Here is a 12491-nt window from a genome sequence, read left to right on the forward strand (position 1 = left end):
TTTTTAGACCGATGAGCTTTGTAAAAATCGATGCGTTTCAGAAAGGCGGGGCATAGAGGAGAAACAATAATGTCCAGTATGTGGAAAATAATGTGTTTTTTTAACCTTAAACCACATAAACACATTTCATTACACCAAATACACAAAATAATGTTCTTTTTAGCAGCATCATATGACCCCTTTAATTTCATTTCTGTGAATTTCTTATGTTGCTTGGAGTTTGTAAGATTTTTGAATGTTTTTGAAAGAAATCTCTTATGTTAACTAAGATGCATTTATTTGAACAAAAATACAGTAAAAACAGTAATATTGTGAAATATTACTACAATTAAAAATACTTTTTTATTTTAATATACTTTAAAATGTAATTTATTCTTATGATGTTTGTTATTATTATCAATGTTAAAAATAGCTGTGCTGCTTAATATTTTTGTGGAATCCGTGATACATTATTTATTTCAGGATTCTTTGGTGATTTGAAAGTTCAAAAGAACTGCATTTATTTGGAATAGAAATCTTTTGTAACATTATTAATGTCTTTACTGTCACTTTTGATTAATTTAATGCATCCTTGCAGAATAAAAGTATTCATTCCTTTCAGGAAAAAATAAATAAATAAATGGTAGAGCACCTTAAAATGTTTTAAGAAAAAATATATTGAAATATGTGGTATAGGTAAATATTACTGCTCGATCTGTTTTATTTTACCGTTTCATTTAAATGAAAATTGTTCAAAAAAAATTTTTTTTGTATCTTTCATTGAGAAACATGCTCTTGATTTCTTAACAGTATTTCACTTTTTGCGTTCACTATTCTAAATCTACTTGATAACAATATTCATGGTTTAAAAAAAACACCTTTTAAACAAATATGTAAAACACATGTTAAAGGAACACTCCACTATTTTTGAAAATAGGCTCATTTTCCAACTCCCCTAGAGTTAAACAGTTGAGTTTTACCATTTTCGAATCCATTCAGCCGATCTTCCGGGTCGGGCGGTAGCACTTTTAGCTTAGCTTAGCATAGATCATTGAATCTGATTAGACCGTTAGCATCTCAGTCAAAAATGACCAAAGAGTTTCTATATTTTTCCTATTTAAACCTTGACTATTCTGTAGTTACATCGTGTACTAAGACCGATGTAATAATCAAGGAACTTTGCTGCCGTACCATGGGTGCAGTTGCGATTTTCTAGCGCAGCGCCTGAACATAGTCCCCAGCTAGGTAACTTCCAATAAGCCTATTTTCAGGCGCTGCGTAATATCATTGCGCAAAGTTCCTTGATTATTACGCCGGAATGAGAGTGTAGTTCCTAGCCATATCGGCCTAGAAAATCACAACTTTTCATTTTCCGTCGGTCTTGGTACACGATGCAACTACAGAAGAGTCAAGTTTTAAATAGGAAAATATAGAATCTCTTTGGTCATTTTTGAGCGAGATGCTAACGGTCTAATCAGATTCAATGATCTATGCTAAGCTAAGCTAAAAGTGCTACCGCCAGACCCGGAGATCGGCTGAATGGATTCGAAAATGGTAAAACTCAACTGTTTAACTCTAGGGGAGTTGGAAAATGAGCCTATTTTCAAAAATAGTGGAGTGTTCCTTTAAGCCACTGCAGAGCAAATACATAAATGTTCAGATATTTATTTATTTATTGGTCTTTTTATCAACATTACCCAGTCCTATTATTAAGTAATAATATCTTTTTGTAATAGTATTGTCCATCTTCTAGATGCAATTTGTTTATTAATGGGTGTGTATGCAAAATAACATTACCAAACCAAACAATGTTTTCTCACTCCAGGCTGCCATGGAAATGCCAACTCAAATATTACCATGGAAACCTACCCGTTAACCCACCCCTCTCATCCACCTCAAATCTTGCCGGGACTGAGCAAGAACTGAATGACTCTCCTCAAAATAAGTGTGACTTTTGAATGAACTCAAGAAACATCACCCTGTTTCACGCTCACATATTTTCTGTGCAGGCAGAGCAGCAAGTCTCACTGGATTCCTTTTCCCTCGTACGCTTTGATCTGGTCTGATGGATACAGACTGAAAGGGTTTAGAAGAAGAGTCTAGGAAGGTCTGATGGACGACTGGTTTGGGTGTCAGTACATTTCCTCGCAGAGTCCCATTGGAGAGATCACTGGTTTTAACTGTAGGCTGTTAATAAGTGCTGTCCCAGTTCATTATTTTAAAAAAAATCCAGTGTTGAGGAATGTAGAACACTGAGAGGAATTGACACATGATGCCTCCCGACCTTTCCTTATAAAATAATGGCTCATATCTACATGATCTTGAAGTCCAGAAGAGATGCATTTTTTAAAATTTACTCTGTTGTAAGAGATCAATCCATCATAAATGATCTTGACATAAATGACGCCTCCACAGAACATGAACATTTGAGGGGATGAAATGTAGTGCCATTTCCACTCATTCCCTGCGAAGGATTGTAAAAGGGTTTAAACATGGTCACAAGGACAAAATATTTATATTTGTAATGTATGTAGTATACATAAGTACTAAAAAAGCATCTACTGTTCAATGCCTCCTTTGATATTTTTCTCATTGATCTTGATCTTTTTTTTTTTAACTAAAGACGTTAAACAGATGTAATAATGTTGACTATGTTGCATAAGATCTGTAACCTATGTTTCCAGTTCTGTTTGTGTTGATGCTTGTTTAACGCCAATATGTGTTGGTGTCGCTTTGCTCTTATCCTAAATAATCTCTGTATTATGAACATGCACCTTGCTTTATTGGGATATCATGTGTATGTGAAATTACCTGGTGCTTTTCTGCAGTTGATACACACAGTTGCTATAGTGTTAGAAATTGAAAAGTGATTCTTTTGAAAGAGAATGGGATGACACTTTTCTGTGAATATAGTACATAATGGTGTAACATTACATATTTCACAAATCCTACATTTTTTTAAATTAAAATAAATATTTAAAAAATTGTTTTTTTTTTATCTAAGTGTATTTAACTATTAAATGTGTTACATACAAACGATATGACATTAACATAGCATGTTTAAAACACATCAAATGCCTGTCCCACTTCAGAGGTCTTGACCTTTCAGACTAGCAATATCATAGGTCATAATATTTCTGATACATAGCTTCAGTTTTTAGTTTTATGGTGGTTTATTGGCATGACAAATATTTTTACAATTGCAGCATTGTTGTGCAAAACAATGAAATACAATAAAGCCTAAGCTTTTGCCTAATTGGTGGAGATATTAATAAATATGATATATAAAATAGTATTTATATAATATAGTAATATTTATATAATCACTTTCATGGACTTTTACCTTAACTGTTCCCTGCTAGTGGAATGACCTGCCCAACTCGATCCGAGCAGCTCCTTAGCCATCTTCAAGAAACAGCTGAAGACATGTCTCACCTGGCCCTCTATCACTAGCACTCGCTATTCTATTTCTATTCTATCTACTTGTTTTCATTTTATTAAATTTTTTTTAAACCCTTGCTATGTGTACTTGTCACAGCACTTACATAATATTGCTCTTTTGTTGGTTTGATTGCTTCTATTCTCATTGTAAGTCGCTTTGGATAAAGACGCTGGTCTAAGACGCTGAATGTAAATGTACATATTAGGGTTTTAAGAATAAATATTAAGAAATTGCATAGAACTGTTATGCAATTTACTGTAAAAAAAAACAAAACATTTTTAAAATAATTTTTAATTTATAAAATTATTATGAGAAATGAGACCTTATTGCACCCCCACCCCCTTTTAACAACAAAAAAAACCTTCATTTGTAAAAGTTTCAGGTTCTGTAGTTGATTTGTACCCTATTCCTGTAAGGCACCGTGCGTGTATTATTAGCACAAGACAGTGAGCGGTTAAACCGCGTCCCTCGCATTGTTTACACCGGTGGTCCTCCCCTCCCCCACACACTCATCCCTCTTTCTTTCTTTCTTTCTTTCACTCCATCCCCCTCTTTCAACTCCTCCTTCTCCCTCACTACCGCTACTTCCAACAGCTGATTCCCAGACCAGAGAGAGAGGAACACAGCGAGACAGCTCAGGTTTGGAATCAGCTGCAGCAGAAGGATTCAAAGCGAGTAGGAATGCAGGGAGAGCGCTGCGATCCGCCAGCATCCGTCATGAAGATCTGAGCTCCGCCGCCGCTGCCATCAGCTCCGAGAGGTTAGCCGCTGTGCTAAAGCTAACTTTACAAACATCTGTAGCCATCAAACCTACATTATCGGCCTTTGTCAAGAGTTACAGCTCACGTTTCATTGGCTATGTGCATTAGGTTGGATTCTATTCACTTTGTTATTATTTTCGCTCTGAAATGGATCATTTGTGCATATAAACATCATATATAGGTCACGGAGCAGATTAATTAGCTAGCTAGCCGGAGGTAACAGCTGGTGAGGTCGCGTAAGTTACATTGTTATTAAGAGTTAACTGGCTTGAAATTCTATAAAACTAAACAAAAAATGTAGAAGATTGAGATATATGTAGGCAGACCGCTGTGGTATGTGGAAGGGCTTATAGCAGCTTAAATATTAGCCTTGTAACGAGTTGTCATTGCAGGGTAGCTTGTTAGCTTGGATATATATAGAGAGAGAGGAAAGAGCAGCTTGCGAACAAAGATGAGGAACAAGACTGATGTGAACTTTCCAGACGTGCTGCAAGCACAAGTTTTTGCAGGCTATTCACACTGATATAACAGAAATGTGCTGTCAGACCACCGACCGAGCACATGATTAAAGTACATCAACCTTTGGCATGCATTTGGTCTAGTAATGTTTCTGAGTGAGCTGCACTGTTGCAATGCGGCTGCAGGAAGTAAACACTGGCTCAACAACTTGTATTTCCTAATATTTACCTATGTTTAGGTTCAATATTTTGTTATTTATTTATACCTAATTCTTTTTGGACTGGTTAACTGTTGGGGAAGTCTTCACCTTAACAAATTACCATAGTGCTATCACGAGGAAGTCTTAGATTACTGTAGTGCCATCACGACTGTTCAAACATTGTCGAAACATTTACATAGTTCCATTAGTTCCATTCGTTTAAACGTATATTATATAAAATGTCAATTAACGTTTATAGTGACCAAGAATGTTAAGCCCCCAAAATGACAAAAGCTGTTTCTAAGCTATATTCCCAAGTCTTCTGAAGTCATATGATAACTTTGTGAGGAGCAAGCAAAAATAAAAGGCATAATTCACTGGAAACTGTGGAGCAGATTTTGAATGTCATTTTACATCCCACATATTCAGATTTGAAGTTTGGTTATGACATGCATGAGAACCTACATTGCAAAGTGTCTATTGGCATTTAAATGATATTCATGAGTTTCAATGAATGTGAAGATTTTCAGTGGATAATGCCTGTTTTATTAATTTTGTATTCCATGAACATTTTGTGGGGATTTGCCGTCAGTTTGGTACAAGTCTCAAAATTTAGAAATGTATGGTTTTATTAAACTACTTTTGAACTGCAGATAATCAATTTAAAGGGATAGTTCACCCAACAATGAAAATTGTCATGATTTATTACCCTTCATGTCACTCAAGATCTGTATGACTTTTTTTTTCTAAACCGAAACTAAACCGTTTCGGTTCTCATTGACCATTGTATGGACAAAAATACTATAGAAATCAGCGCGAACTGAGCTATCTTCAAATGCTGACAGCATTGTCATTTTTGGGTGGACAATCACTTTAATGACATTTCCTCACCTGTGTTTGTTTTGATGTAGGATGGCTTTCCATGGATCCTCTCGGCCAACAGTGTGTGGTAACTTGTTCCCTGGATCAGAGTTAGGCCACAAGTATTTTTGTGTCAACACCACGACTGGCACTACCTCAACGGGCCTCAGCGCTACACCAAATCCGACCGGACCCAACGCACCTGCTGGGACTCCCAGGCACCCGGCGTCTCTCGGGGGCAGCACAGGCGGAGGGGCGGCCATCCCGCAACCTCACAGTAACCCAGCAAGTGAGGTTCCAAGTCCTGCTGAAATGGAGCCTGATCGGCCTATCGGTTATGGTGCGGCTCATATCTACATGATCTTGAAGTCCAGAAGAGATGCATTTTTTAAAATTTACTCTGTTGTAAGAGATCAATCCATCATAAATGATCTTGACATAAATGACGCCTCCACAGAACATGAACATTTGAGGGGATGAAATGTAGTGCCATTTCCACTCATTCCCTGCGAAGGATTGTAAAAGGGTTTAAACATGGTCACAAGGACAAAATATTTATATTTGTAATGTATGTAGTATACATAAGTACTAAAAAAGCATCTACTGTTCAATGCCTCCTTTGATATTTTTCTCATTGATCTTGATCTTTTTTTTTTTAACTAAAGACGTTAAACAGATGTAATAATGTTGACTATGTTGCATAAGATCTGTAACCTATGTTTCCAGTTCTGTTTGTGTTGATGCTTGTTTAACGCCAATATGTGTTGGTGTCGCTTTGCTCTTATCCTAAATAATCTCTGTATTATGAACATGCACCTTGCTTTATTGGGATATCATGTGTATGTGAAATTACCTGGTGCTTTTCTGCAGTTGATACACACAGTTGCTATAGTGTTAGAAATTGAAAAGTGATTCTTTTGAAAGAGAATGGGATGACACTTTTCTGTGAATATAGTACATAATGGTGTAACATTACATATTTCACAAATCCTACATTTTTTTAAATTAAAATAAATATTTAAAAAATTGTTTTTTTTTTATCTAAGTGTATTTAACTATTAAATGTGTTACATACAAACGATATGACATTAACATAGCATGTTTAAAACACATCAAATGCCTGTCCCACTTCAGAGGTCTTGACCTTTCAGACTAGCAATATCATAGGTCATAATATTTCTGATACATAGCTTCAGTTTTTAGTTTTATGGTGGTTTATTGGCATGACAAATATTTTTACAATTGCAGCATTGTTGTGCAAAACAATGAAATACAATAAAGCCTAAGCTTTTGCCTAATTGGTGGAGATATTAATAAATATGATATATAAAATAGTATTTATATAATATAGTAATATTTATATAATCACTTTCATGGACTTTTACCTTAACTGTTCCCTGCTAGTGGAATGACCTGCCCAACTCGATCCGAGCAGCTCCTTAGCCATCTTCAAGAAACAGCTGAAGACATGTCTCACCTGGCCCTCTATCACTAGCACTCGCTATTCTATTTCTATTCTATCTACTTGTTTTCATTTTATTAAATTTTTTTTAAACCCTTGCTATGTGTACTTGTCACAGCACTTACATAATATTGCTCTTTTGTTGGTTTGATTGCTTCTATTCTCATTGTAAGTCGCTTTGGATAAAGACGCTGGTCTAAGACGCTGAATGTAAATGTACATATTAGGGTTTTAAGAATAAATATTAAGAAATTGCATAGAACTGTTATGCAATTTACTGTAAAAAAAAACAAAACATTTTTAAAATAATTTTTAATTTATAAAATTATTATGAGAAATGAGACCTTATTGCACCCCCACCCCCTTTTAACAACAAAAAAAACCTTCATTTGTAAAAGTTTCAGGTTCTGTAGTTGATTTGTACCCTATTCCTGTAAGGCACCGTGCGTGTATTATTAGCACAAGACAGTGAGCGGTTAAACCGCGTCCCTCGCATTGTTTACACCGGTGGTCCTCCCCTCCCCCACACACTCATCCCTCTTTCTTTCTTTCTTTCTTTCACTCCATCCCCCTCTTTCAACTCCTCCTTCTCCCTCACTACCGCTACTTCCAACAGCTGATTCCCAGACCAGAGAGAGAGGAACACAGCGAGACAGCTCAGGTTTGGAATCAGCTGCAGCAGAAGGATTCAAAGCGAGTAGGAATGCAGGGAGAGCGCTGCGATCCGCCAGCATCCGTCATGAAGATCTGAGCTCCGCCGCCGCTGCCATCAGCTCCGAGAGGTTAGCCGCTGTGCTAAAGCTAACTTTACAAACATCTGTAGCCATCAAACCTACATTATCGGCCTTTGTCAAGAGTTACAGCTCACGTTTCATTGGCTATGTGCATTAGGTTGGATTCTATTCACTTTGTTATTATTTTCGCTCTGAAATGGATCATTTGTGCATATAAACATCATATATAGGTCACGGAGCAGATTAATTAGCTAGCTAGCCGGAGGTAACAGCTGGTGAGGTCGCGTAAGTTACATTATTATTAAGAGTTAACTGGCTTGAAATTCTATAAAACTAAACAAAAAATTTAGAAGATTGAGATATATGTAGGCAGACCGCTGTGGTATGTGGAAGGGCTTATAGCAGCTTAAATATTAGCCTTGTAACGAGTTGTCATTGCAGGGTAGCTTGTTAGCTTGGATATATATAGAGAGAGAGGAAAGAGCAGCTTGCGAACAAAGATGAGGAACAAGACTGATGTGAAACTTTCCAGACGAGTTGCAAGCACATGTTTTTTTGCTGGCTGTTCTCACTGATATTCCAGATAAATGTGCTGTCTGACCACCGACCGAGAACATGATAAAAGTACATCAACCTTTGGCATGCATTTGGTCTAGTAATGTTTCTGAGTGAGCTGCATTGTTGTAATGCGGCTGCAGGAACTGAACATGGGCTCAACAACTTGTTTGTATTTCCTAATATGTACCTATATGTTTAGGTTCAATACTTTGTTTATTGTTCCTTTATAGTTGTAACCTAATTCTTTTTGTACTCGTTAACTGTTGAGGAAGTCTTCACCTTAACAGATTACTGTAGTGCCATCACGACTGTTCAAACATTGTCGAAACATTTACATAGTTCCATTTAATACATACGTTTAAACGTATATTATATAAAATGTCAATTAACGTTTATAGTGACCAAGAATGTTAAGCCCCCAAAATGACAAAAGCTGTTTCTAAGCTATATTCCCAAGTCTTCTGAAGTCATATGATAACTTTGTGAGGAGCAAGCAAAAATAAAAGGCATAATTCACTGGAAACTGTGGAGCAGATTTTGAATGTCATTTTACATCCCACATATTCAGATTTGAAGTTTGGTTATGACATGCATGAGAACCTACATTGCAAAGTGTCTATTGGCATTTAAATGATATTCATGAGTTTCAATGAATGTGAAGATTTTCAGTGGATAATGCCTGTTTTATTAATTTTGTATTCCATGAACATTTTGTGGGGATTTGCCGTCAGTTTGGTACAAGTCTCAAAATTTAGAAATGTATGGTTTTATTAAACTACTTTTGAACTGCAGATAATCAATTTAAAGGGATAGTTCACCCAACAATGAAAATTGTCATGATTTATTACCCTTCATGTCACTCAAGATCTGTATGACTTTTTTTTTCTAAACCGAAACTAAACCGTTTCGGTTCTCATTGACCATTGTATGGACAAAAATACTATAGAAATCAGCGCGAACTGAGCTATCTTCAAATGCTGACAGCATTGTCATTTTTGGGTGGACAATCACTTTAATGACATTTCCTCACCTGTGTTTGTTTTGATGTAGGATGGCTTTCCATGGATCCTCTCGGCCAACAGTGTGTGGTAACTTGTTCCCTGGATCAGAGTTAGGCCACAAGTATTTTTGTGTCAACACCACGACTGGCACTACCTCAACGGGCCTCAGCGCTACACCAAATCCGACCGGACCCAACGCACCTGCTGGGACTCCCAGGCACCCGGCGTCTCTCGGGGGCAGCACAGGCGGAGGGGCGGCCATCCCGCAACCTCACAGTAACCCAGCAAGTGAGGTTCCAAGTCCTGCTGAAATGGAGCCTGATCGGCCTATCGGTTATGGTGCGTTTGGAGTGGTCTGGTAAGTCCTCCTGTCATCCCAGCATACTGATTCATGATGACCATCTGTCATGTAGTTACACTACCGTTTAAAAGTTTGGGATCTGTAAGATTTTTAGAAGATATTTTTGAAAGAAGTCTCTGATGCTCACCAAGGCAACATTTATTTGATTATAAATGCGGTAAGAACAGTAATATTGTAAAATATTTATTTTCCATTTCAATATGTTTTAAAGTTTAATTCAAATTTTACTAAACCCAAAGTTTGGTCAGTTGTGTTAAATATTACACACTCTGGCTGTCCTTTTGCATTGATAGGTCTGTGACGGACCCTCGGGATGGACGTAAGGTGGCTCTGAAGAAAATGCCGAATGTCTTCCAGAACCTGGTCTCCTGCAAACGTGTGTTCAGGGAACTCCGGATGCTGTGTTTCTTTAAACATGACAATGTAAGTTTTGCAGATGGAAAAGGGAAGCACGCATGCATGTATGGGTGGGTGGGCATAAAATGAAAGAATCGGTATATTGAGATAAAAAGTGTGTGTGTTTTCAGAGTTTTGGAACTTGATTGCATGTTTTTTTGTAATGATGGGAATTCGCTTTGGCAGGTGCTGTCTGCCCTTGACATTCTCCAACCTCCACAAATCGACTGCTTTGAGGAGATGTATCCTTCAGGCTCACATTTCACCTCAAGTTGTTCCCCTCTGATACTTTTTAACTTTATTTTTTTATTCTATTCATGCCTCAGTACTAAGGGGATTTAAGGGATGTTCCACCTAAAAATCCAAATTTTCTCATCATTTACTCATGCTGTCTAAGGCTACGTTTACACTAGTGCATTTTCGTTTTAAAAAGCTTAACTTTTGCTACGATTTTGCCTGTTGTTTACACTACTCCAGCGTTTTCGACCCTCAAAAACGGGAGACTTTCGAAAACGCTGCAGACCCCGTTTTAGTTTGAAAACTCTGAGGTTGCGTTTCAGTGTAAATGGACCAAAATGGAGAATTTTGAAAACGATGGTGTGGCTGCCCACATTCGCTCTGCGTATCCTTGACAACCATATAAACAATAACATCATGCTCATTGTTGTACCTACATGAATGGTCATGTGACATGCGTTTTTGGTTGTATAGTGTGGACGGAGATCGTTTCTGAAATGCAGTGAAAACGAGGATCATTTTCATTTTAAAACGCTGTTTTAAAACAAAAACGCACTAGTGTAAACCGGGCCTAAGATGTATGACTGACTTTCTTTCTTTGTTTTTTTTAGAAAAATAATCATATAAAATAATTTTTTTTTTTTGGGGGGGGGAAATAAAATCTTTATGAGTCCATATAATGCAAGTGTATGGGACCTCCAAAGATTCATAAACCACACAAGTTAACGCAATGGTAATCCATATGACCCCAGTTGATGAATCAATGTCTTCAGAGGTGGATTATCTTAGTTTGTGTTCATCTGAAGAAAGTTGTTCCAAACCTGTATGATTGTCTTTCTGCCACAAAAGAAGATATTTTGAGGAATGATGGTAACCAAACAGTTGCCAGTAGCCATTGACTTCCTTAGTATGGGGGAAAAATACTATAGAAATCAATGACTACCGGCTACTGTTTGGTTACCCTCATTTTTCAAAATATCTTCTTTTGTGGAAGAAAGACAATCATACAGGTTTGGAACAACTTGAAGGTGAGTAAATAATGACAGATCTTTAATTTTGGGTTAACTGTCCCTTGGAGTAGTTGGTTTGTTTCCATTAGGAGTGTTTGACAGTATACAGTGGGTACGGAAAGTATTCAGACCCCCTTAAATTTTTCACTCTTTGTTATATTGCAGCCATTTGCTAAAATCATTTAAGTTAATTTTTTTTCCTCATTAATGTACACACATCACCCCATATTGACAGAAAAACACAGAATTGTTGACATTTTTGCAAATTTATTAAAAAAGAAAAACTGAAAAATGCTCTCTGCAGGAAAATGGATCTCGTGGGCCAGATTTGAGGATCCCTGGTATATATCATCTGATCTGGTAAAAACGTTAAACCGCAGTACAGTAGCTGTATTTGCACGTCTATAAGTATTGTGCTTTACATTATCAGTGGGAAAGTGGCAGACCAGAACATGACAAAAATGTGAAGACAAGGGAAAATACAGTGTAAAGAGTGTAGTTGATTGCAGTTTGCAGAGCAACTTGGTGTATTAATATTGAATGTATGTATGTTTGTATGTATTGGCTGTTTTGCACTGGCTCAGAATTTAGAATGTGAAACTTTTGGAGTCTTTATAATATTAACTTTAGTATAATGTGAAGCTGTTTTTGCGCTTATTAATTTGTTGTGAATGTCCTGGTTTGCATCTAAGGTCCAAAATTAAAGGGTTAGTTCACCCCAAAATGAAAATTATGTCATTATTTAGAATGACTTTTGGAGTCTTTATAATATTAACTTTAGTATAATGTGAAGCTGTTTTTGCGCTTATTAATTTGTTGTGAATGTCCTGGTTTGCATCTAAGGTCCAAAATTAAAGGGTTAGTTCACCCCAAAATGAAAATTATGTCATTAATTACTCACCCTTATGTCGTTCCAAACCCGTAAGACTTTCGTTCATCTTCGGAACACAAATTAAGATATTTTTGATGGAATCTGAGAGCTCTGTGACCCTCCATAGACAGCAACGCAACTGAAATGTTCCCAGACAGAA

The 12491-nt window shown here is 36.8% G+C and overlaps 2 protein-coding genes across 2 annotated transcripts in view; both read left to right on the plus strand.

Annotated features, from left to right (window-relative positions):
• Positions 1-2925, plus strand: part of maza (MYC-associated zinc finger protein a (purine-binding transcription factor)) — a 19474-nt gene extending 16549 nt beyond the window's left edge. The window contains exon 9 of the mRNA XM_016515746.1: positions 1805-2925. The gene's annotated coding sequence lies outside the window, so the exon portion shown is untranslated. The remainder of the gene's footprint in view (positions 1-1804) is intronic.
• Positions 2926-7699: 4774 nt separating this feature from the next.
• Positions 7700-12491, plus strand: part of LOC107710887 (serine/threonine-protein kinase NLK2-like) — a 19689-nt gene continuing 14897 nt past the window's right edge. The window contains exons 1-4 of the mRNA XM_016515748.1: positions 7700-7945; positions 9506-9814; positions 10111-10240; positions 10400-10455. Of these exons, the coding sequence (XP_016371234.1) occupies positions 9507-9814; positions 10111-10240; positions 10400-10455 (494 nt within the window). The 5' untranslated portion in view covers positions 7700-7945; position 9506. The remainder of the gene's footprint in view (positions 7946-9505; positions 9815-10110; positions 10241-10399; positions 10456-12491) is intronic.

The sequence above is a fragment of the Sinocyclocheilus rhinocerous genome, unplaced genomic scaffold, assembly GCF_001515625.1.
Source record: "Sinocyclocheilus rhinocerous isolate Xijiao unplaced genomic scaffold, SAMN03320098_v1.1 scaffold1709, whole genome shotgun sequence".
NCBI lineage: Eukaryota > Metazoa > Chordata > Actinopteri > Cypriniformes > Cyprinidae > Sinocyclocheilus > Sinocyclocheilus rhinocerous.